The sequence below is a fragment of the Gallinula chloropus genome (assembly GCF_964237585.1).
Source record: "Gallinula chloropus genome assembly, chromosome: 28".
NCBI classification, from domain to species: Eukaryota; Metazoa; Chordata; class Aves; order Gruiformes; family Rallidae; genus Gallinula; species Gallinula chloropus.
In genome coordinates this window covers 6,880,575-6,904,830 of record NC_140113.1, presented here as the reverse complement: position 1 = coordinate 6,904,830, position 24,256 = coordinate 6,880,575, and the positions used below count along the sequence as shown (strand labels likewise).

Sequence of the window (24,256 nt, the reverse complement as noted above, 5' to 3'; positions counted from 1 at the left end):
GGGGCTACACAGCACAGCTTCCCCGTCCGGGAAGCTAAGCAGGGACCACCTCGGTCAGCGCCCGGATGGGCGATCTCACCCCGTGTTCGAATCCCCGCACCTGACAGTGACCCCCCCGCGCGCCCCCTCCCAAAATCTGCCCCCCCGAGGGAGTCCCATCGCCTTCGGGGGTTCCCCGGACCTGACAGTGCCCCGGCCGACCCCGCGACGGGCGGCGGAACCCCCCCCCTCACCGGGAGGGAGCGGCCGCCCCGCAATGGCGGCGTCCCTCGTTAAAGCGCCCTGCCGCTCGCGCTGCGCCGCCCGGCCGCAGTCCGCACGCATCGGGCTTTGCGCGCACCCGCGCAGGAACGCGGCGAGTGTGCACGGAGGCAGCAGAACGCGGCGGCTTCCGTGCGCTGCGCCACCCGGGCGCAGTACCGCGGCGTGTCCGCAAGGCGGCAGCACCGAGCGGACTACGCGCGATCGTGCCTGCAGCTGTGTTTAAACCCTCCCCTCATTGGACCACGGCACTCCAAAGCGCATGCGCAGGCTCCTCCGGGCAGCTTCACTGCGCCTTACTGCGCATGCTCCTCGGTCCTCCGGCGACTCCGCGTCACGGTCGCTAGGCAACGCCCGGCCCCGCTCCACACACAGCGAGTCCCGCGCGGCAGCGGGAACCGGCGCCGACCCGGCCAGGAAGTTTCCCGCCTCAGCTGCGCCGGCCCTTAAAGCGAGAGCAGCGCTGCTGACGCACCCCTGCTTTCACCTGCTGCCCAGCAGCCACACACCTGCCCGCTTCTCCTGCTGCCCGGCTCGGAACAGGCGGGGGGGCACCCAGGAAGCTGGCAGGGGACAGGGACAGGGCACGTCACCCGAACTAAGCAGAGGGCGACGCCACACCAATGACACCGTGCCCAGCGTAAAGGGATGCTTGGGGCTGGGGGGCAGCTGTGGGGCTGGAGCGCACGGCGACAGGCCGGCTCTGGGGACAGGCCGGCTCCGGGGCAGCTCTGAGCTGTACAGCCTGAGCCCTGCACTTTGGGGAGAAACTGCACCGCCCATCACCAGCTTCAAGTTATCTTCCCACAAGGTCCTGGTTTTGCTAATTCTCTCTCTGTTACTTCTGGATAAACTCTCCTCAGCCCTGCACACTGGAACTGCGCCTTTGGTTTTCTTTTCCCTCCCTTTTCCAACCTCCTCCCCTTGCAGAGAGGGTTGTTATTTGCCCCTTCCTTTTTCCTTCCCTTGCCTCTCACCCCCCCCTTCCCCTTCCCCTGCTCTGTTCCTTTAAGGAGCAGGCAGCTGCGTGGATCTCAGCTCTCAGCCAGGGTGAAACCACGACAGTCCTTAATGAAGTACTATTGAAATTTTGATATTCCTTTGCAATGGAAGGTATCTAAATTATCTCTAGAACGAGTGGAGGGGAGTTGAAATAAGCTTATTGTGATGGCATGGGGCTGGGGGCTTGGGAATTGCTCTGTTCATAATCCATAGCATGGCCTTGGGTATAAATGATGTATAATTATATTTGAATATCTTCTATATCATCCTGTTTGTGGTCTTACTTGCTCCAAGGAACAGCAGAGGGGCTTTACCTTCAGAAAAGAGAAATGCACCATGATTTTGGGGATAGAATGGTATTAATTACACATCAGGTTCCTGGTAAATGATCGGCCTCCTCTGCATCTCACTGTATGGGAAGCTTTAGATGTAAAAGCTGGTCTCCACCCCACAGGACACCTTCAAGATTGATAGATAAAGGACTGAGTGAGCGTTGGACTCAACTACTGAAGCCATAGAGAGTTCAAAGCCCCAGCAAGGGGCCCCTTAGGGTTAGGGGGGGGGGGGGGGGGGGGGGGGGGCTTGCTGGGGCTTTGAACTCTCTATGGCTTCTGTAGTTGATAAAATTAGATCCCTTGACCCCTGGGTGTAGTTTGAGGTCTGATCTCTCACCAGTGGGCAGCACAAGGAGCTGTTACCAGTCTCCTGCTCTGTCCCTGAGTCTGTCTCTGGGTGCTGTGAACTGAAAAGTTGGGTGATGCCACAGCTCCACCAGTAACACCAGTGCCAGCCCCAGCACTGGCTGGAGTTCCTCTGCATTACAAGTGCTACAAGTCAAAGATCTCAAACTGGGTCTTTAAATACTCCATTTAATCAGACTAAATAGGACTTTACCTAAATAAACTCTCTCCAATAGGAGTTACAGTGCACACAGAAGCAAGAGGGAAAGCTGAGTTCCAAGCCCAGCCTGCTCTCCAGGCTCAATCTGGTGGGAATCCAGCCTGGTGCCAGCACCTAACCCCTCCTCGGAAAGAGTGTGCTGCTTCCTTGCAGCCTCAGGAACACCTTGAGCACTGTGAGACCTGGGCTTTAAAGCCAGCCAGAGCAGTCCTGTAGCACCTCACTGGGCAAGGCTGCTGTAGTATCTGGCTGCTGGAGCTGTGGAGGTGCCTGCAGGGAGGTGTGACAGGGCAGAACAGACACTCTGCAGAGATAAACCAAAGTCCTTTCTGAGGTCACACAGCTGGAAGCCCCAACAGTCTGTGTCAGAAAACAAGGGCAGAGTCTCTAACAGCCAGGACTGAATCCACTCCCCTTTATTTCATGAGAGTGTCTGGACTCTGGAGAGAAGTTTGGGTTTCAAGGGGCTGGTTGGCTGCTCCTCTCCTGCTGCCTCAACGTCTGCCATGACTGCTGCGTCCCAGGCAAGAGTCAGGAGGGCTGAGGGCACCTGGAACAGAAAAGACTCTGGTGTTAGGCCAGGGCAATGTTATCCTTTGACCTTGTAACATGCTGGGTGTGTTCACAGACCTGGAAAGACTTGTTGAGAGTGCTTCAGCTAAAAAGGACAAGGGTGGACTTCTGCAAGAAGCTCCTTAGGGGATGCTCCTTGGGGCTTTCTGGGTTGGCCTTGGGCTAGAGCTGCACTTGCTTCACAGCTGCTGCCTTCCCTCTTTTTCCACTGTGGCGGCTCAGCCTGACAGAGCTGCTGGCAGCTCCCACAGCTACTGTTTGCAGTTCCTTCCAGCCCGACCTAGCTTCCAGCCAGAAGGTTCCAAGCAGTTACTTAGTTGCTCAAGCTTAAAAAGAAGGGGGCAGAGCACAGCTTCTGGTACTGAAAGGAGAAGAGACAAACTTCTAAGGTCAGGACCAGCTGATGAGTCTGTAACAACCTAAAGACCCTCCCACAGAAGGCACCAGCTCTCTCTTTGTACTCACCAGCCCACATTCATTGAAGGCCAAGTTCTCATCAGCCAGTTTGCTGCCTCCAGGTCCCAGCAGCTCAAAGGGCAGCCAGTCATCTCTGAGTGCTTCTCTCACAAAGCTGTAGAGTGCAGATACTGATTCCCGTGCATAAAAAGTCCCTGCCAGGAGCAAACAAGGTGAAAGAGAGCCAGAGTTTCTCATGCACCTCCCCATCTAACCTTTTGTGGTGGGTTTCGTGGGGCTCATGTACTGACACCAACTTAGGAATTACTTCAGTGGCACAGAACCAGCCTGATTCAACTGAGAAGTATAAAAGCAGAACCCCCAAAGAAGAAAATAAATTAATAAAATTATACTTTAATTGTCCCAAGCCCTGACCAGCCTGTAACAAAGAATTGGGAAAGCCTGAAATGATTCCCAGAGTTCTACTGCAAAATCCAAAGAGGGTTTCTGCTGCTGTAGAGCCTGATGCCACACAGGCAGCCTCATGCTGCTTCCTGTAATAAAATAGATCTAACGAGTCCAGCTCGTTGGCAGTAGCCTGGAAAGAGCAGGATTTAATTAACAGTGCCTTGAGATTCTTCCCTCTCTGCTCAAACCTGGCTGCTGGTCCCAACCCCGGGGCCCTGAGGGAGGTGGGGGGCTCAGAGATTGAGAGATCAGAGGGCTGGAGCAGCTCCCCTACGGAGAGAGGCTGAGGGAGCTGGGCTGGGTCAGCCTGGAGAGGAGAAGGCTGTGGGGGGACCTCACTGCAGCCTCCCAGTCCCTGGAGGGAGCAGAGGAACAGGAGGGGAATCAGCTTGTTAAAAGGGGAGATAATGGCAGGACAAGGGGGATGGAGTAAAGCTGGAGGAGGGAAGGGTGAGAGGAGATATTGGGGGAAGTTCTTTGCAGAGAGAGTGGTGAGGGGCTGCAAGGGGCTGCCCAGAAGGGGGTGGGTGCCCCGTCCCTGGGGGTGTTCAAGGCCAGGTTGGCTGGGGCCCTGGGCAACCTTGTGTAGCTCCAGGCCTGGAGGTTGGTGTCCCTGCCTGTGGCAGGGGGTTGGGGCTCTGAGACCCTTGGGATCCCTTCCAACCCAGACCAGTCCGGGATTTTATAGAAAAATATCGCCCCCACTCTGCTTTTTGTTGCTTTATTCTACCAGCTGTGCTCAGCCCACCTCAAGCCTCCTTATTATTCCAGCTATTAACACCACAAGTGTCCTCAGAAGCTTTTGGAGGGTGTACAGATAGGGTAAGGAGCCTTTTTACCTTGCAGGATGTACCCATCGGGAAATCGCACTCGCACCAGGGTGTAGTTGTACTTCCTCATCTCCCTTTGTTCTTCTTTCTCTCTCATGGCTTTTGTCCTCAGCATGGAAGCCTTCTCCACCGCTTCTGTCCTGTAGAGAGAAAGCAAGTGAAGGAGAGGTACAAGCCCCCTTCTCTGGGTGCTCGGGGCTCTCTGAACCCCCCTCACCGCAGCTGCTGCTCTCGTTTGATCTCCTCTGCTGTGAGGTTGTAGAAGTCGTTGGGCAGCTCAAAGTGAGCAGCTTCAGGGGATGGTTTGAACACACAGAGCTGCCTGTCCAGCTGGGCTCGCACAGGCTCAGCACTTAATAGCTGCTCTTTGAAGTCCCTGAGGTCTTCCAGCTTGGTCAGCATCTCTTCCTTCAGCACGTAGTACTCCTCTGTGGTCTCTGCAGCCAAAGGGGGGTGGGATTTGAGGCTCTTGCTTCTTATGTTGGAAATACAAGAGCAAAGATCTCCCAGAAATGTAACATCTTAACAGGGAAACTGCAGGGTGAGAGGTTATTCCTGTTCCAGCACCCACCACAGCCTCCCCCACCACCCAACCCTAGTTCCACATGCTTTGATTTCTTACCCTGTCCTGGAACAGGCAGTGTTTTTGTCTCAAATCCAATAGACTGGAAAAATCTATGTATCCCTTCCAGGCAGCTTATCCTTTCCTGGAAGAAAAGGGAAGAATTTAAAGGTAGGCTGCTCCAGGTGAGGCCTTTCCTAGGCAGAGCACCTACAAATAGCCTTGATCTCACCTGAAACACTTTGTTCTGCAGTTTGATTTTCTGGTACTTCTCTTCTTCTGGATGGAGATAGATGTTATCCAAGTACCTACAACAAGAGAAATACGCTGCCTGGATTAAAGGAGGCTCGTCAGGACACACTAACCCTGAGGTGTGAGGAGAGACAGAGTGTTTCTCATGGATAAAAGAGCTGAAAAACTGAGGAAAGTAATAACACAGAATTACAGAATCACAGGGGTGGGAAGGGACCCCCAGAGCCCATGGGGTCCAATCCCCCTGCCCAAGCAGGGTCCCTGGGACAGGGCACACAGGTCGGTGTCCAGACGGGGCTGAGATCTCTCCAGAGAAGGAGACTCCACACCCCCTGGGCAGCCTGTCCCAGGGCTCCCTCACCCTCACTGGGAAGAAGTTCTTCCCCACATTGGGGGGAACTCCCTGTGCTCCAACTTGAGCCCATCGCCCCTTGTCCTGTCCCCACAGACACTGAGCAGAGGCTGCCCATGTCCTCTGTGTCCCACCCTTCAGCTATTGATCCCCATTGATCAGATCCCCTCTCAGGCTGCTTCTCTGCAGGCTGAACAGCCCCAGCTCACTCAGCCTTTCCTCACAGGGGAGATGCTCCCGGCCCTTCATCATCCCTGTCCCTCCTCTGGACTCTCTCCAGGAGATCCCTGTCCCTTTTATCCCAGGGAGCCCAGACCTGGACACAACACTCCAGGTGGGGCCTGACCACGGCAGAGCAGAGGGGGAGGATCCCCTCCTGTGACCACACTCCTCCTGATGCACGTTGGTGTTTCATGCCCAAACCAGACAGAGGGTTGGGGTGGCTGATCTCAACCTCTTTGAGTAGTGGACCAACTGAATACAAACATCAGAGCCACTGACCTTCTTTCTCAATTAACACTTAAGGCTGTTCAAACCTTGGAATTGGGTTTGCTTTAGACTTTGCCTGGAGCACAGCAAGAAATCCCACCCTCCTGTTGGCCTTGCAGGGAAGAGACGAGCTCCCCATGGTCTCAGCCCTTCCCACACCACACTTACTTGGCCACGGTCTCCACACCCACTCGTACTTTCTCCTGGTCCTTATTCAAGGTGTGAATCTCCATGATGGAAGCAGCCACTGGGTCTACAGAGAAATACTGGTGGAGAAAGAAGAGGGATCAGGAGGAATGATGGTGCTGCTCTGCACAAAGGGGTTACAGTCACCCTAATTAAATAAAACCATCGTCAGACCAAACTCAGGTAACAAACAGGACTCAGAGACAAACCTGTAACTTGAATGATTGGTAAGTAGAAGTAGGTGAACAAACTCAGATAAGGAAATAAACACAAATCAAATCTCAAAAGTAGGGAAAACTAAAAAAAATAGATTATAATTTGATTGAAGAATTTGCAATTTGGCAAATTGTATCACCAATTACTTTAGGATGGCTACACTGGGTTCAACTGGGAGAAATCTCCCTTTAAAGGAAATAAAAATTTGCATTTGGCACAAGGGAAAGGATCCAGCATCAGATGACAGTTTGATGTCAATAGAGCCACAATTTGTGACCCTGGGACAGGGCACACAGGTCGGTGTCCAGACGGGGCTGGAATCTCTCCAGAGAAGGAGACTCCACACCCCCTGGGCAGCCTGTCCCAGGGCTCCCTCACCCTCACTGGGAAGAAGTTCTTCCCCACATTGGGGGGGAACTCCCTGTGCTCCAACTTGAGCCCATCGCCCCTTGTCCTGTCCCCATAGACACTGAGCAGAGGCTGCCCATGGCCCCTGTGTCCCACCCTTCAGCTATTGATACCCATTGATCAGATCCCCTCTCAGGCTTCTCTTTTCAAGGCTGAACAGCCCCAATTCTGTGAAAGTACTGAGTATAATTATCAGTCCTTTGAAAGGGGGGAAATGTTCCAGTCACCCTAATAAAACAACTGAACTTCTAGGTTCTTTTGGTTTTAGTTCAGGATTCTATTTTGATTTTAAAGGAGTTGCAGTAGCTATGAGAACACACAGCATGTTCAGGCTTTTAGGGACAAGGCGGTGTGTGCCTTCCTCACTATGGACTCTTGTTGCAGAGTGGCTTGAGCAGCAAGGCCACGAGCCTGTGGAGCGGCTGTCCGAGCAGTCGCCTGTGTAGCTCGGTCAGACCAGGCCCCACGCCGCCTGGTGAGAGCAGAAGGATCAACAATCGGTCAGTGTATTCCTGTGTGTCGTGCAGCAAGGCCACGGGATGTGGGAGCAGGAGGTGTGATAAGGATTCAGTGCTCCTGGGACTGAGAAAGAGACATGATTCCCAGGCTGCAAGATGCATGGAGTATGTAAATGTAACCTTTAGTTAAGAGCCAATTAAAATACAGTAAGTATAACAGGTGGTAGGAACAGTATAAAAGCAAGTGTGTGCTTGCAGTAAAGTTGAAGTTGCTTTATCAATCACACTGATTGGCAGCATCTTCCCTCTCGTCATGGCAGAAACTGAATTAAACCAGTGGGTACTGGTTATGGGCCTGGAGTTAAAACAACAGGTGTATGAAGGAACTGGCTGTGCTTACTAAAGATCAGCCAAAGATGAGATGAGCTTGAACATGGATGGGGTTCACTTGTGGACACAATGAGGAAGACTATGGATGACCACCAGAGGAACCTGTTCAGCATAACTACACATGCACAGGGGGCATTTATATATGATAATGATTTCCAGGAAATAACATGAATATGCTAATTATTGCCCCCCCCCCCCTTTGTATTTACAACAATCAGCATAGCTAATCAATGATTTTTCTAGAATAAGAATATAGGTGAAGCGAAGCAATCAGAAGCCAATCATTGCCAAGGTCAAGCCAAGAAGTGAGCATTTCTGGGCAATGATTTTTGCTCTAAATTGTACAAATACATTGTGCTTTGTACCTGTGGGTGAACACATCTTTGGAGGAGCAATCCCCTCTGTTCCTCAGCGCTGGGATAAAGAAGTGCCTGCCTATCTGCTCTGTGGAGATGAGTTCTTTATGATTGTGACCACTAACAAAGGGATGGTGCTGGTGGGGTTTGAGCCTGACCAGCAGCTCAGCACCACGCTCCTTTTCCCCACAGTGAAGAGAATGGGAAGGGTAAAAGTGTGGGGAAGGGGCTAAAAGTGATTTATTAAGTAAAAATTAGGTGAAATTTAATGGTTAGCGCTAAAGCTAAGCATTGTAAGCACAGGGATTGATTCACTGCTTCCCAGTTTAGCTGTTCCCAGTGTGTGACCAACACTGTTGTCATCACCAGCTGCTACAGAGGCAATTCACTCTGTCCCAACCAAAACCAGTACAAGGCCTGAGTTCCCAGTTGCAGGGTTTCCAGCAAGCTGAGGGGAGGGTGCTCAGAGAGGTGTTTGTAGGACTACAGAGGAACAGAGCTGCCCATCAGGGACAAGGGAGGGGGAAGGTTTATATGGGGTGTGGTGAGGTCACTGCTCAAGGGGACCCATACCCCAAACCAAGTTAGGAGAGGGAGGAAAGCTGCGTGGCTGTGGCACTTACTGACTGGATGGCTTCTCTGAGGTGCTTTTCCTTCTGGTCTCTTCTTACAACTGTGCCAGTCAAGGGGCAGATGAAATAGACTCCTGAAACAGAGGGGGCAGCTGCCCCTCCCTTGTCAGGGGAGGTGAGGTCCTGAAGAAGAAAAACACAGGCGCTGAACTGATCACAGGAAGGGTGGTGGTTTTAAAGGCCCCAGTGCATCCCTCCAGGACAGGGACAGCAGCACAGAAGGGAATGCATCAGGGAATGGCAGCATCTCTCATACCTTGTCCTCCTCAGAGAGCCCCTTCTCGCTGGCAGCTGCCTCAGCCATCAGCTCCTTCCTCACTGGGAGAGACAAACATGGGTCACGGTGGCAGGAGGAGCAGAGATTCAGCCCATCTCAGAGGGCTCCAGACCACAAACACCTCCCAGGAAGAGGAGAATCCAGGAGTGACCGTGACCCCTGTTCCCCACACTCACAGAACCCGGCTGTGGCCCATAACCTCCTCAAGAGTCACACCCAGCACTCACCCATCCAGGAGCTCCCTCTCTGGGCTCAGCTCGGAGCTACATCCATCCCTGTGACCCCCCGGTGAGCTCCTACCCTGGTTCCCGGTGGCCTCCTGGGATGAAGGCAGCTTGGCCTTGGGCTTCAGCTCCATCCGTGCCAGCGCCGCGGCCGCCGCCATCTGCGCTTCAGCCGTCGGTGCCTGACGAGGCTTCGGTGCCACTTCAGCTTTCGACTTCTGCTTGGGGACCCTGGGCAGGTGGGAGCGGCAGAGAGGTCAGGAGGATGAAGGCTCCAGGACCCCGTCACCGGTGCCCGTGCTGCCGCGGCCGGAGACAACAGCTCCACAACCGCCACGGCTCCTCCCCGGGGGAGGCAACCGGGGAACCGGCAGCGCTGGGCACAGCGGGGCCGGCTCCGGGGTGCTCAGCCCCCCCCCCCCCCGCCCCGTTACCGGCCGAGCCCCGTACCGGGACGGCTCCGAGAGCTTCTGTCCGGGCCCCGCGGTCTTGAACTTGAGGTCGGCTTTGATCTCCTGGAAGAACTTGCGCATAGTGGCGGGACCGGGATGGGGACGGGGACGGGGCCCGGAACCCGGAACCGCCAACCCCCTCCCCTGCTTCCGCCCCGCCCCCGTCACCGCCCCCGGAACGGGCGTGTCCAGGCCCAGCGCCCGGTGCTGCTCTAGGCCTCTGCTGCTCTATGGCCTGCGCGGTCCTCCGGGGATGGGGGGGGTATAGACCCCCGGGGCTCCCGGGCCTGCACCCGCGGCCCCAGCCCCGCACCTACAGGCTCTCCAAGGCCTCCCCCCGGCCCCAGTTCTCCCCCAGCTCGGCCCCACGGACTCCCACAGCCCCCCCCTCCCCCCGCCCGTCCCCCCCAGCCCAGCAGCCCCCCGGCTCCCTGGGATGAAGCGGCAGCCTCAGCACGACCAAAACAGCTGCCAGCACCGGTGTGAACTCCCCCCGGCCTGAGGGAGCCTGAAGCACTGGGGGATTCTCCATTCCCTCGCCTACAGCCCCCCCGAAGACACCTGGCTTCCCACCCCACCAGGCAGCTTGAGGCCAGCTGGTGAGCCCAAGGCTTGGGGATGGTTGAGGTTCATCCCCACAGCACAGCTTGTCCTCCTCACAGCGACACACAGGGTGGCTGCCGAGGATGCCACCTCATCCCCTCCTCGGGCTGGGCATGTGCCGTTAGCGGGACCAGGGCCCCGTGTGCTCACCACATCAGCAGCTCGGCCAACGGTGCCGCGCAGGTGCAGGACCTGATGCCTTGGCCACCGCAATGGCACTGACCAACACCAGCACTATGCACCAAGCCATGGCCTCACCAGCTACCAGGACCCCCATGCCCACGCCACAGGAGATGCCACAGAGAGCATAGACTCCCCTGAGACCTGTGTGAGGATGTCATCATCATTATCATCGTTGTCACCATCCCAGCACCGGTCACACAGCGCAGGCTCTGCATGGCTGGCAAGCTGACACACAGCCTGGCATAGGGCATGGGTCCGGCCTAGCACTCGCTTTCAGGGGAACTTAGAGAAACACAGATCCTCCCCGGACCTGCTTGCTCCCCAACTCCCTTCACCAATTCCCTGTGGCAAATCCCAGAGGAATTCTTTCCTATGGCCAGAGCAGCCACACATATCTCCACCATACTGCAGGTCATACACTGGATGCTCCCCACAGCTCATGGAACCGTAGAGCCATTTAGGTTGGAAGAGACCTTTCAGATGGAGCCCATCCCCACTTGCCTTGTCCTGGTGCTGCAATGGCCCCATAAATAATCCCTCCCCCAGTGCTTTGTGGTCTGTACCTGCCCGGCTCTCACTGAGTGCTGTGGCAGCACCCCCATCCCAGCCACTTCCAGCTCAGGTTGTGACCTCAGATGGGCAGCAAATGCCAACTGTTTGCATTTTCATTCCTTGCAGACACCCAGCATTGAGTTAAAACCAGGTTTAAGACCAGGTGAGCTTTGGTTTTGCTCTGGCTTAGCTGGCTTTAGTTCAGGTTTGAAACCCAAAGGTAGGCAAAGCAGCTCCAACCGCCCTACCTCGCCCTGCGCAGCACTCACTGGTGGCTCTGTCCCGGTCCCAGGGACGGGGAATGCTTCCCACCCACCCCAAACCAGAGGGGCCTGGACCCTCTGGGATGGCCACAGAGCTGTTGGCACTGGCCAACTCTGGCAGGGGTTTGGCTGAGCCTGCGCAACCACAGAGCCCCATCCTGCGCTGGGGACCTGGGTGGTGGTGCTTGGCTGGGGCAGAGTGGGAGGTTGTGCTTGGGTGCAAACCCCACAAGTCCACCTGTGAACCTCTTGACCCTGGGGCCTGGCCCAGCCCTGTGGCCACAAACCCGGCTGCTCAGCCTGGCCCAGCCCTGACCCCCACCCTATAGCCGTGACCCTCATCCCACAGCTGTGACCCCCACCCCACAACCCTGTACCCCACTCTATAGATATGCCCTCCCACCCTACAGCCATGCCCCCAGCCCCTCGCCCCAGACCCTCCCTCGCCCCCCTCCCTCGCCCCGTCTGGCCCCGCCCCTCAGCGCCTCCTGCTTCGGCGCCTCTGGCGGCGCGACCCAATCCCGTTATCCCGCCCTGCTTTCCCCTGCCTTCCATTGGGCGAGATGACGGAGCGACCTCTCTCCGAACCAACGGGAAGCCGGCGTCGCGGGGAGGGGCGGGACATCCTGCGGGCCGGGCCGTCCCGTCCCCGCCCCGCTGCCCGGTGCTGCCCGCGGCCTGGGCCTCCGCCGCCGCCGCCGCCGCCGCCGCCGCCGCCCTCGCCCTGCCCTGCGGCCGCCATGCCGCACAGCTTCAAGCCCGGAGACCTCGTCTTCGCCAAGATGAAGGGGTATCCGCACTGGCCGGCCCGGGTGAGACCGCGGGGTCGCGCCGACGGGGGGCGGGGGGGACGGGGACGCGCCCTGAGGCGGGGAGCAGGCCCGGGCTGGGCCGGAGATCCCGGACCGGGATGGGGGGCTGGCACCGGGATGGGGACGCCTGCCGGCTGCTGGCCCGGGGCAGGCTGCCCTCGCCGGGATGGAGGTGCTGTAACGGTACCGGGCTGGAGCCGGCACCTGTCCCGGGCTGGAAGGACCCGTCCCGGGCTGGGCGCCCGGTACTGGTGTGAAGGACCCGTGCCACCGCCTGTCCTGGGCTGGGATCTTCGCTTCCAGGGTGGGAGCTCATGTAACGGGACCTGTACTGGGATGGGGAGCTGGTACCTGGATGGGATGTCCCGTGCTGGGATGAGAGGTCCCATTCCAGTGCATGTACTGGGATGGGGACCCAGTACAGGAATGGGGTGTCCCATGCCAGATTGGGGGACCCCATGTTGGCAGCTGTACTGAGATGAGGGCTCGGTACTGGCACAGAGATCCCATGCTGGGATGGGAGCCCAGTACTGGGATGGGGTTCTGCGCTGGGATGAGGGTCCCATGCCAGCACCAGTACTGGAACTGGGGTTCAATCCCAGGAGGGGCTTGCCGTGTTGATGCCTGTACCAGCGTGGAGAAACCCTGACTGGAAGGGGGTATCTGGGACTGGAATTGGGGCCACACGCTGGCACCTGTACTGGGAGAGGACCTGGTGCCAGGCTGGGGGTCTCGTACTGGCACCTACACCAAGGGAGAGACGGGGACTCCTGCATCGGTGCCTGGACCCAGCAAGGGATGGGAGATACCCTTAGCAGGAGGGCATTTGAGAACCCCATTCAGGAGGCCACCCCTGTGCCCCAGTGGCACGCTAAGCCCTCCCTTTTGACCTGCGCCCCGAGGAGACCCCGACCCCTTGGGGTGACTGCATGGGGCCTCAGCCCTGCTTCACCCAGCAGCACCCCTGGCTTGGGGACCCTCTGTCCTGCTGGGGTGACCCCGACCACGCCTTCCTTCCTACAGAACCCCCTCCCCTGCTGCACCCTGTGACTGTGGTACTCCAGGCACCCCGATGACATGGGGTGCCCTACCCCTGCAGCCCAGAGAAGTCCTGCCCTTCACCCTCTATCCTCATCCTCCCACTGCCCAGCAGGGATATCCCTGTTCCCTCATTCCCCTTCCCAGTCTGGATGTCACCCACGCTCTGTCTGCTGCTGGGGAGGGTACAGAGCTGGGGCCTGGGGCTCTCTCCGTCGGCGGGGATGGTGAGGATGCGCTGGGGACAAGGAGGATGTGCTGGGGACAACTGCCTAAGCATGACCCGTGTTGGGGGGCTGCTGCTGAGCGCTCGCGAGACGCAGGATTGGAGGGTCCCACTGCAGTTTGAGGTTGTGGTTGGGGCAGTGGAGCGTGCGTACTGGGGGACAGCTGGTCCCAGCGGCCGGGTGACAGCGTTGTGCCGTGATGGTGCTGGCAGGAGACCCAGAGGAGCGAGCAGAGCAGAGGCTGGTGTAGGATGGTGCTCATGGGGGGAGCACGAGGTGGCTTGGGGGCTCGGACCGGGGGGTCTGTGGTGGTTCCTGGTGCCAGCTGAGGGTGAGGCAGGTTCGTCTGCGACCGATGGGAAGAGAGTGGCAGGTGGAAATCGTGCAGGATCAGGGCTGGCAGGTACTGGGGAGGCTCAGGGTGCCAGAGACGACGATGCTTCGCCACACGACGCCGTGAGATCTAGGATGCCGTCCTTGCTGTCCCCACGCTGCCACGGCTGGCCTAGTGCCGAGAGGACTCGCTCGTTCCAGGAGAGCCCTCGCGCTGCCGGCGTCTGCAGCCCCTCCTGCTTTAGCTCGCTTGCACTTTTGGGGGAGCCCTCCCCCCAGCCCCGAAGACCTCCCTGGCATGCAGCGCAGCCCCTGTGCACCCCGAGGCTCCCACTTGCGGCTCTGCCTGCAGCCCAGACCACGTGGAGCAGACAGATGGGCGCCGGGAAGAAGACGGGGTGGTCCGCTCACCCCACCGGCAGCGGGGCTTTACCTGCAGCCGGTCACCAGCCAGGAAGGACCCTCAGGCCACCCCGTTGGAGCAATCACCTCCCAAACCCCTTGGCTGGAGGGGGCTCCCCTCTGGCATCCCCCCTCCAAGGCGGCTCGTGCGATGGATCTCTGGAGAGTAGCACAAGGCCCGCGTTTCCCCGGGCGTTGAGCCCGGCGGTGGAAAGATGACCTCTCACTGAGCTCTGGCCATAGAGCAGCCGTGCTGGATCCCTTCTGTTACTCTTGTAGAGATCCCGCCGGGCCCTGACTCCGCAGCGGGACCCGCTGCGTGTCCCCATCAGGGTGCTTTCTTGCCATGCTTGCCTCCAAAGGGGTGCTGGAGGCCGACGCTGCTAGCTGGGGCTGACGTGCCTTGCAGAGGACATGCTCAAGCCGCTCTCTCTGACCACCTCGTGCTTTGGGTTTCCTTTCAGATTGATGACATCGCGGACGGCGCTGTGAAACCCCCACCGAACAAGTACCCCATCTTCTTCTTCGGCACCCATGAGACGTAAGCGTTGCCTCGCTCCCCTCTCTGGGCTGTGCCCCGCTGCCTCTGCTCCGGCCTCACCTCTGCTTTATTTCTCTCCAGCGCCTTCTTGGGCCCTAAAGATCTCTTCCCTTACGAAAAATATAAAGACAAATACGGGAAACCAAACAAGAGAAAAGGCTTCAACGAGGGATTGTGGGAAATCCAGAACAACCCTCACGCCAGTTACAGTGCCCCTGCGGTGAGTGCGGGCCTCGTGCGGCGGGCGGGCAGCGAGGACGTGGGCTGCTGGCGCCTCCACCTCTCCTTTCCTCTGAGTCGCTCTCCTCCTTCCTCTGCTTCTCATTCCTGTGGTGCCTACACGCTTCCAGCTTGGCTTTTTTGGGGGGTTGAAGTAGTTTTCCTTTCCCTGCCCTCTCCTTTCCTGAGGGAATCAGCCCTCTTCCTCCTCCTCCTCCTCCTCTTCACCATCTTCAAGGTGGAACCAGGGATGTGCTTTGTGCTGCTTGCCCAAAACCATGGAGGATTTTCTTGTCAGAACTTGAGGCTTGCTTGTCCCCAGCTCCCAGACCTGCACTTGGACTGTTGGGTGGTCCCACTCTTCATCCATTTCTGAGCCAAAAGCCACCAGGCTGCTCCTTCAGCAGGTTTCAGAGCAGGCCAGGAGATGGCTCTTTGCTGTGGATTTGCTTGCGTGGGCGTTTTGTAACCATAATTGTGTGATACAATTTATTGTATAGTGATCTTCAAAGGAGGCGTCCAAAGCAGCTTCATAGGCAGTTGGTCTGAAGAGGCGCAGGAAGGTTTTGAAGGTGAGCTCCAAGGACAGGGTGATCTGGAGGTAGGAGGGCTCAGGGAATGAGCCCCCCCCCCCGTCTGTGCCGCTGCCAGTGCAGGAGAGAGGATGTGGTTTGAGTAGCTGTGGGAGATGGTTGGACCCAAGACCTCAGATGTGTAGGGTAAGGTGAGACCGTGGAGATGGTTGAAAGCTGTGAGAACAGCTTGAGCTTGTTGGGCGGGCAGTTGGTGATGGTGAGGGTACAGCACCTACTTTTTCTTCACCCTCAGCTCCCAGCAGGGGCAGGAAACCCTCTTGGTGAGGGACTGGGGTGGCACTGACGGCCACAGCAAGGCTGAGGATTCACCAACGCCAACAGTGGCTTGTGGCCAAGGGGCCTGGAAGAGCAGAAGACAGACTGAAGTGGAGTTTCATTTTGGTTTTGAGACTGAAATGAAGTGAGGTGCCTGGAGCAGTCAAGGATGAAGAGAGGCTTTCCAGCAAGAGGGCTACAGCACTGGAAGCATTCCAGCTCCAGGAAACCCCTTGGGTGCGATGTCCTTGTGTAAGGAACCTCAGGATGAGCTGGTGAGAAGCCAGGAGAGCTTCCCTACATGGAAGTGAGGGAAGAAGACACAGAGATCCCAACTGGGAAGAGCAGCGGCCACCACACTGCTCTTCTTGTGTGGACCTTTCCCACAGGGGAAGGCGTGTGAAGTGCTTTGGGGTGAAGCCATCTGAGAAGGAAGAGGCCTGACCCGAGTCAAGGGCTGGTGGCCAGCCTGCCAGAGGAGAACCACTGCTCCCTGATGCCTGGAGGAGAGGCTGAACCGAGCCACCAAGCCCCGTTTGTCTGGTGCCATTAGGGCAGAGGAGGGCTGGGGTCTGCTCGCCCAGGACAGGCTGTCAGTGCCAGGCTTCTCTGGGGGTCTTTGGCAGAGCACAAGGGCACAGGGCAGCCTGGCAGCAGCGGTGGGTGGAAGCCGAGCTGGGGGATGCAGAAGGAAGGTGGTGCTGGTGGTCTTGGGATGGTGCATGAAGGGCCTTGGGAAAGGGGGTACAGGGGAAATTTGAAGGGGGTCGGCTGAGTGTTCTTGTTGGAGAGCTAGTCACGTTGTCCTGAGCCACGATGAAGGGTTCTGTGCTGGGAGGGGAGGCTGCCCCACGCTCTGCACACACACCTCTGCTCAGCACTGCCGCCCCCCACCTCCGCACCCTTCTGTACCCCTGCTCCTCTCCCCACCCCACCTCCCTGCACCACAGGCCCCTCGGGGCCATAACATGACTCTCATCCCCACTGCCTTTTAGCCTGCCAGCTCCTCGGACAGCGACGTCCCTGAGGATGACCCAATGGGGGGAAGTGATGCAGGTGATGATGAGGAAGATGCTGCCATAGCTGCAGTTGCCACGGAGAAGATGGAAAGCGATGAGGACTCGGATGGAGGCAGCGACCACAGCGGGCTGAAGCGAAAAGCACTGGCTATGAAAGTGAGCGTGGGCTGAGGCAGTGGGGTTGGGAAGGTGGCCTGGCCAAGAGGACACTGGTCTGGTCCTTGGGGGTCTGTTTACCACTGAGCTGCAGCTTTCAGCTGCTCTGCAGCACACCAAACCCAACCGTGGCTGGAGGGGGTTGAAGAAACCACTCTCTTTGGATTCTCCATTGGGGAACGGGGCTCAGGGCATGTTTGGGGTGGTGTCTCAGGTGTGACTTGCAGCCAGGAGCTGCACGGCTCTTCCAAGTGCATGTGGCTGCTCTTGCAATGATCACAGAATCACACAGGGCACACAGGTCGGTGTCCAGACGGGGCTGGAATCTCTCCAGAGAAGGAGACTCCACACCCCCTGGGCAGCCTGTCCCAGGGCTCCCTCACCCTCACTGGGAAGAAGTTCTTCCCCACATTGGGGGGGAACTCCCTGTGCTCCAGCTTGAGCCCATCGCCCCTTGTCCTGTCCCCAGTGATGGTTGAAGAGTTGTGCAAAGCTCTGTCCTGGCAAACGTTGGCTTTGTTTGGTGGTTGGAGGAGGAGGGGGCTTCTCTCATGGTCTCACTTCTTGAACAATACGAGAAAGATGTAGAACTGGTGGAGAGGGGTCAGAGGAGCCACGGGGATGCTCAAAGGGCTGGAGCAGCTCCCCTACGGAGAGAGGCTGAGGGAGCTGGGCTGTGTCAGCCTGGAGAGGAGAAGGCTGTGGGGGGACCTCACTGCAGCCTCACAGTCTCTGGAGGGAGCAGAGGAACAGGAGGGGAATCAGCTTGTTAAAGGGCAGAGGCTGGCAGGACAAGGGGCCGGAGTGAAGCTGGAGGAGGGGAGGGTGAGAGGAGATATTGGGGGAAGTTCTTTGCAGAGAGAGTGGTGAGGGGCTGGAAGGGGCTGCCCAGAAGGGGGTGGGTGCCCCGTCCCTGGGGGTGTTCAAGGCCAGGTTGGCTGGGGCCCTGGGCAACCTTGTGTAGCTCCAGGCCTGGAGGTTGGTGTCCCTGCCTGTGGCAGGGGGTTGGAGCTCTGGGACCCTTGGGGTCCCTCCCAACCCAGACCAGGCTGTGACTCTGTGATTCTATAACAGCAGATGCAAGTGGCAAAACGACCTCGGAAATCCTCCAGTGATCTGGATCAGGGGAGTCCCTCCCTGACAGAAGAGGAGAACTCAGAAACGTCTTCTGAGTCAGAAAAAAACAGTGACCAGGTGAGAGGTTTTGGGGATAGGCTTGTGTGGAATCTGGCAGGGTGGTGGGTAACAGGCTGTAGGAAGAGGGTTGCTGTCTGGGGGGGGCAATGACTTGAAGAGATCTGACCAGCTTCTGAATGTGAGGAGTGTTTCCTGTTTCTTCTATCTCTGTGTTCCTCCAGGACTTCACTCCTGAGAAGAAGCCAGTGGCCAGGGCTCCCCGGAGGATGCCAGCAGTGGGGAGGAAGAAGAAGGTAAAAGACCCTTAGTCCACAGTGCAGCAGGAGGAGGCTGGAAAGGGGTCTGGGGTGTGGGGGCGCAGAAGGCCTCAGCTGTGGGCGGGGTGTAGGTTGGGTGCTAGGAGGGGCCTCACCGATACCCTGTGCTGCTGTGTTTTGGGGCACAGTGCTGACCCCCTGCCACCGTCCCTGTCCCACCCTGCTCTGTGCCTGCAGAAAGTGGAGTCCGACTCGGACTCCAAAGTGGATTCAGATTCAGAGATTGGAAACGCCACTGTGGACATGACCAAGTCAGAGTCCAACTCCGATTCAGACTCGGATGTGTCTGTGAAGAAGGCTCCACGGGGCAGGAAGCCAGGTAACACCAAGGAAGCTCTTCCAGCCACTGCTGGCTTCCTCAGGGGACTGGAGAGCGGTGTGAGGTTGGGGGGTCCCGAGGCTCTGGGGTCTCCTTCTGCTGTGGACACCTGCCAACCTCCAGCTGAACAGCTCTCTGTCCCCCGCCCCGATTTGGGGCTGTTTTAACAGAGGGACAAACAGGGCTCCTGCTGACCATCTCCCCGTTGTCTTGCAGCTGAGAAACCCCCTCCCAAGCCCCGTGGCAGGAAACCAAAGCCTGAGCGTGTCCCAACCAGCTCCAGCAGCGACAGGTGGGGTCAGCTGGGACACTGTCACCCTCAGGGCTGGGTTTGGAGGGTCACAACCCACCATCCATCCCCTCCATGCAAGGGGTCTAAGAGTGCTCTGTCCTTCACAGTGATAGCGACAGCGACGTGGACCGCATCAGCGAGTGGAAGAGGCGGGATGAGGAACGACGGAGGGAGCTGGAGGAGAAGAGGAAGAGGGAGAAGGAGGAAGAGATCCGTCGGCTCCGGGAGCAGGAGAAGGAGGAAAAAGAGAAAAGGAAGGAGAAGGTGGAGAAAGGAGAGGAGATGCACTCGGACTTAGACAGCAGTGCAGAGGATGAAGTGGCCAAAAAGGGCCGGAAAGGTCGGGCCAAGGCCCCGTCCTCCTCAGACTCTGAACTGGAGCTGGAGAAAGAGGTGAGTATGGAGCTCTGGGGAGCTGGGGACAAACAGGTGGCCCATCCCCTCATGTCAGGTCAGCAGGGACCTCAGGAGCAGCAGGGACCGTCTGTCTTGGTCTTGTGGTGGCCCACAGAGCAGCAGGAAGGGTTCTGTCCGTAGAGGTATCTGTGCTTTGTGTATGGGAGCTCTTTCCCTATCCTGGGACACCCCATCCAGCATCTCAGTGATGCTCTCCCTCCCACCACAGTCATCACGTTTGCTCCTGCCCTCTCTGGAGCCTGGAAGAGCATTGGCTGGATTCCCTGGAAGCCAGGAGCCACAGAGGGTTCCTGGGAGCCATGGTCAGAGCTCACTCACCCTTTTACCCTGACCAGTTCTTCCATGGGGGGTGGGAGCCTGGAAAAAGCAGCACGAAGATCCTGAGACCTGGCAGGGTCTCCCGGTTGGGTTCTGCAGGCTGGGTGGGCCACTGGAGGCACTGGGATATTTCCTTTCAGAGCAGCACGTGGCTGTGTTGCAACCCCAGCCTGTGTTTGCCCCTGTGGGGGGTGCCCCTGCACGCAAAGCCACTGGCAGGGGCAGGGTGATGGGTGCTGGAGGCCGTGGTGCTTGTCTCCCTCCTGCAGTAGGGAGGGCTCTGCTGCTCTCCTTGCATTGTTCTTTCCTCCAAGGTAAAGAAGCCAGCGAAGAAGCAGCAGCCCTCAGAGTTGTCAAGGAAACCGAATCAGAAGGAAAAGAAGGGCCGAGCAGAGGAGAAACCAAGGAACAAGTCAGCATCTCCCCTCCCCAGCACTGTGCTGCTTCCCCTGGGGATGGGGCTGCTCCTCCACTGCTGCCCAGCCCTCACTGCCTGACACCCCAGGGTGGGGATGGGGCTCCCCATGGAGTTTCCCCGGAGCCATGGAGGGGCTGGGCTTTTCCCTCCCCTCCTGCCTTCTGGAGTTGAAGGGGCAGAAGGAGCTGTTGGGGGACACCAGGTCCCCAGAAAACAACCTTTCCTGGTGTTTTCTGTGTGGAAGGGGAAGATCCCCGGGGCGTTGCTGTGGGATTTTGGGGGGCTGCCATCCTGGGAAGTTGAGGTGTGGGGGAGCCGCTGTCTCAGGGTTTCCATTGGCCTGTGAGCTGGGGGATGTGTGTGGAAACATGAGTGGAGTGTGGCAGGGTTCTGCTGCCTGGCTTGCATGATCAGGCAGGCCAAGGGGATGCACTGACCTGTGCCATCCCTGCTTTCTTAGCCCAGCAGTGAGCAGGGGCTTTCACCTGAAGGATCTTACCTCCTCCTCCTCTTCCCACAGACCTTTGAAAGTGGAACGAGGCCGGAAGAAATCTGACCCAATCCCCGAAAGGAGGATGGAGAAGAAAAAGGGTGAGCGAGCCATTGCTTGCCCTCACAGAGGGGAGGAGAGAGAGAGAAGGGAGCCAGGGTTGGTTCTCCCATCCCAAGGAAGGAATCTTTCCCACAGGGCCCATCCCAGCACCGCTATGGTCCCAGCATCGTGCTGGAAAGTATTTACAGGGTGTGCAGAGACACACGCTTCCCTCTGTACACCCCCTCCCCGTCTTGGCACCCATCCACTTCAGAGAGGCTTATGGGCTGTGTTGGGGATGCAGGAGGAAACTGTCCGCTTGCTGAGGGAGAGGTCCTGGGCCCTGGGCAGTGCTGTGTTCTCCTCCAGTGCCCTGAGGTCTTGAACTGTGTCTCTTGCTGCTCCAGAGCCCACGGTGGAAGAGAAGCTTCAGAAACTTCACAGTGAGATCAAGTTTGCCCTGAAAGTGGATAACCCGGTGAGTGTCGGAGAGCGATGGCCTGACCTCTGAGGTCCCTGCTCCTTGTGTCCATGGCCACCATGTCCTTGGCTCCTCGTGTCCTCAGCCACCACGTGAGCCTTGCTCTGGGGGTGCTCAGCCTGGCCTAGCCTGCTCTGGCCTTTCCAGATGCTGGGTGGCCATGGGACTGTGCTGTGTGAGCAGCTCCTGATCCTGGTGCCATCTTTGCAGGACATCAAGCGGTGTCTGAACGCGCTAGAGGAGCTGGGCACGCTCCAGGTCACTTCTCACATCCTCCAGAAGCACACTGACGTGGTGGCTACGCTGAAGAAGGTCGGGCAGAGCACCGAGCCCCTGCCTGGAGGGAGCCAGACAGCCTGCTTGGGCTGTCCCAGCTTCTCAGGGCATCTTAGAGCTCCCTTCTTCCTCTTCCTCATGCAGATCCGTCGCTATAAAGCAAACAAGGACGTGATGGAGAAGGCTGCTGAAGTCTACGCCCGGTTGAAGTCGCGTGTCCTGGGACCAAAGATGGAGGCCATCCAGAAAGCCAACAAAGCCGGACTTGAGAAGGACAAGGGCGAGGGGGAGAAGGGTCAGGAGAAGCCGGAGACACGGAATGAGAAGGGGGAAGAGGAGACAAACGCTGGTAATGCCACCTGTACCTCTCAGGCTGGTTCCCTGCACTGTCTGGGCACGTAGCGATCCCAGGACTCGTTTTGGGGCACATCCCACCCCCTTGGGAACACAAACAGGGGGGGCTCTTGGCCTCGATGGTGGAGGGGAACAGCAGCAACATGTGGCACCTCTGATCCCTCGTTTGCTGAGCAGCAGGAACTGAAGAACAGCAGAACAGCGAACGCTGGCAGCATTGGGAGCAGAGGGCAAACCTCAACGCCCACACCCTGGCTTTGGGTGCCTCTGGGCTGAATTTTGGGCCAGGATGGTTCCTCACTGCCAGCTCAAGTGCTGGTCTGAGGCACCAGGGAGACTGGAATGCGGAGACGCCCTCAGACACTGGCTCAAGCTCTTGCACAGGCAGCTGGTGACTGGGATCTTCCACTGTTGCAGCCTGTTCCCTGCCTGGGGATGTCCTGGTGATGCTGCCAGAGCCTTCCCAGAGGAGCTGATGGGGAAAGTTCCCTCTTGGCTTGGGGATGGAGTCTTTGGGGCCCTGCGTGTAACTGTAGGGGTCAGACCAAAACTGGGGTCTCCTCCATCATCCCCTTGCCTGGATGGGGACAACCTGAGCCCGCTGGTCCTTGGTTTGCCCAGCACCTCATGGGTTGGGGTGGATGAGGTTCGCCACGGGGACCTGAGTATCTGAACCTCCCTCTCTTCCCTTTAGATTTGTCTGGTCCTGTGAATGGAGAATCCCTGTCCCAAAAATCAGAGGGTGCAGAGGAGAAGGACAAAAGCCAAGGGTCAGGAGCTGGAGAAGCTGAGACGTCTGCTGAGGAGACCCACAACAAGTGAGCATGCAAGGGGCAGGGCTTGGGGGGGGGGGGGGGGGGGGGGCTTGGGAGCTTCCCTGACCGTGATGTGCAGCAAGCTGGGCTCTCACATGGGTGTTTCAGGGGGTCTTGGGGGTCATGTTGGGTTTTCCCAGTTTTGGGGTGCAGGAGAGGGGCTGAGGAAGGCAAACATGGGTTGGGGAGACCCTCACTGAGCTGTACTCTCCCCCAGCAGCATGCAGGACTATCCCAAGGTGGAACGAGCCGGGACGGAGTGGGAGAGGGCTCACGGGGAGTCGGAGGCTGTGGATGATGTGGAAGAGAGCTGAGGAAGCAGCTCCCAGCCAGAGGAGGAGGAGGAGGCAGCAGCAGAGGGGATACAAAGGGGAGACCAACCTCTGCCTCATCCCCTGCTTGAGTTACTTCACTAAGTCACACAGTAGCTGATGTCCTTGGTCTTGTCCTGTGCCCCGGGCGCTGTGGAAGCACTGAGCGTGGGGAGGGGGACGACACTGTGCTGGTTGTCTGTATCTGTTCCCCTCTTGTTTTGGTTTGTTTTGACCTTTTTTGAGGGGTTTGTTTTAGTTCTGTTGGTTCGTTTTGGGTTTTGCTCCCCTACCCCCTGGGTTCCTGTGATCTCCACCACCATCAAACCAATATAAAGGTGTTTTTTTTTAATGAAAAACCTCCAGGAGCTGTAGTGTCTGTTTCTTGAGGCATCACTGACTGTGACGAGGGGAAGGCAGGAGCAGCCCCCTGCCTGGGGTGGGGACTGGAAAACACCCTTCCAAATCCCCCTTTCCCCTTTCCCTCTGGTCCTGGCCCACCCTCTGAGCCAGGACCAAGCACCCATGGGTGTCCCCATCCTGGACAGGGCAGCGGGATGACTGCCTGGGGCTGCTTTCTGCTTGATTTTTCCAGTGCCCTGGGCTCTGCCTTGGATGGGGGGGGGGAGGGGGGCGGGGGCTTCTCTGAGCCTCCTTCCCCACCCTCATCATCTCTCTGGCCAGAACCAGCTGCTGGAGCTGTGTCCCTGTGCTCCAGGAGAGGCAGCAGGGGTTGGGCCACCAGCTTTTTGGTTAAGAAACCAGAGTAAAACAGTTGTGTATTCTCTTCTCTCCTCTCTCAGACAGGGAGGGACCGAAGCCTGGCAGCATCCTGCATTGTGCTGGGCAGCATCTTTGTCTGTCTGTCTGCTCTTTTGCAAAACTCAGAAGCTTTTGTACATGTAAAATAAAGACGTTCCCAGCTCAACCAGACGCTGCCTCCCTGAGTCCTGTTTGTGCCGGGGCCGAGGGAGGATTCCTGACCCTGCTCTGAGGCTGCTGTTGCTGTAACTCTGCCCTGGGGAGAGTGTTGGTGCTTTGTTGGCTTCCTTTCCAGGGGTGATTTTGTGCCCTCTGTGTAAACAAAACCCAAATAACCCCCCCCCCCCCAAAAAAAAAACAACTGTGTGCTGCTTGCCCAACTGCTGGGAGGCAGAGAGAGAAGGGATATGAGATGGGTTTGGGGGGGGGGGGGGCTTGGCTGCATCCTCAGGCTGGGGAGACAGGGAACGATCTGGGATGAACCTGTCCCCTGGCAATGGGGACAGGGGATGGGGACACAGAGCTTATAGGGCCCTCCCCTTGGGCTCCTCCCCTTGAGATTCATCCCTTGGGACCCTCCCCTTGGGCCAATGCCTGTCCTGGCAGCATTGCAGGGGTCTGACA

At 57.9% G+C, this 24,256-nt stretch overlaps 2 protein-coding genes across 6 annotated transcripts; one reads left to right on the top strand and one right to left on the bottom strand.

Annotated features, from left to right (window-relative positions):
- Window positions 1-2,564: 2,564 nt before the first annotated feature.
- LOC311201813 (UBX domain-containing protein 6-like) lies at window positions 2,565-9,803 on the bottom strand. 3 transcript variants are annotated; one of them, XR_014617885.1, is made up of 12 exons: window positions 9,683-9,803; window positions 9,309-9,463; window positions 8,988-9,049; window positions 8,723-8,854; window positions 6,254-6,351; window positions 5,225-5,300; window positions 5,053-5,137; window positions 4,648-4,867; window positions 4,440-4,570; window positions 3,202-3,347; window positions 2,794-3,097; window positions 2,565-2,713 (listed from the first exon to the last, which is right to left on the bottom strand). XR_014617885.1 is itself a non-coding variant. In XM_084276273.1 (11 exons), exons 1-11 carry the CDS (start codon window positions 9,763-9,765, stop codon window positions 2,585-2,587), a joined length of 1,317 nt encoding a protein of 438 aa, XP_084132399.1. In that variant the 5' UTR covers window positions 9,766-9,803; the 3' UTR covers window positions 2,565-2,584. The 3 variants fall into 3 exon arrangements, 2 of the variants coding, with proteins under 2 accessions (XP_084132399.1, XP_084132400.1); XM_084276273.1 differs by lacking the exon at window positions 2,794-3,097; XM_084276274.1 differs by lacking the exons at window positions 2,794-3,097; window positions 9,309-9,463; window positions 9,683-9,803 and adding an exon at window positions 9,236-9,270.
- A 2,155-nt stretch (window positions 9,804-11,958) lies between these two features.
- HDGFL2 (HDGF like 2) lies at window positions 11,959-23,794 on the top strand. Of its 3 annotated transcripts, none has more exons than XM_084276536.1 (16): window positions 11,959-12,097; window positions 14,562-14,638; window positions 14,720-14,858; window positions 16,704-16,883; window positions 17,961-18,077; window positions 18,242-18,313; window positions 18,515-18,656; window positions 18,873-18,948; window positions 19,056-19,341; window positions 19,998-20,095; window positions 20,622-20,692; window positions 21,041-21,111; window positions 21,325-21,426; window positions 21,535-21,739; window positions 22,439-22,562; window positions 22,777-23,794. In XM_084276536.1, the coding sequence occupies exons 1-16, from the start codon at window positions 12,026-12,028 to the stop codon at window positions 22,871-22,873; spliced, it is 1,929 nt and encodes a 642-aa protein (XP_084132662.1). In that variant the 5' UTR covers window positions 11,959-12,025; the 3' UTR covers window positions 22,874-23,794. The 3 variants fall into 3 exon arrangements, with proteins under 3 accessions (XP_084132662.1, XP_084132663.1, XP_084132661.1); XM_084276537.1 differs by having other exon boundaries at window positions 17,958-18,077; window positions 22,780-23,794; XM_084276535.1 differs by having other exon boundaries at window positions 17,958-18,077.
- The last annotated feature ends 462 nt before the right edge of the window (window positions 23,795-24,256 follow it).

Coding starts and splice junctions, on each gene's coding strand:
- LOC311201813 (XM_084276273.1), bottom strand. CDS start 9,765: ATGCGCAAGTTCTTCCAGGAGATCAAAGCCGACCTCAAGTTCAAGACC. Junction 8,855..8,987: donor GGCTCTCTGAGGAGGACAAG/GTATGAGAGATG, acceptor TTTCTTCTTCAG/GACCTCACCTCCCCTGACAA. Junction 5,301..6,253: donor GGTGTGGAGACCGTGGCCAA/GTAAGTGTGGTG, acceptor CTCTTGTTGTAG/GTACTTGGATAACATCTATC.
- HDGFL2 (XM_084276535.1), top strand. CDS start 12,026: ATGCCGCACAGCTTCAAGCCCGGAGACCTCGTCTTCGCCAAGATGAAG. Junction 12,098..14,561: donor ATCCGCACTGGCCGGCCCGG/GTGAGACCGCGG, acceptor GTTTCCTTTCAG/ATTGATGACATCGCGGACGG. Junction 18,949..19,055: donor ACCAGCTCCAGCAGCGACAG/GTGGGGTCAGCT, acceptor TGTCCTTCACAG/TGATAGCGACAGCGACGTGG.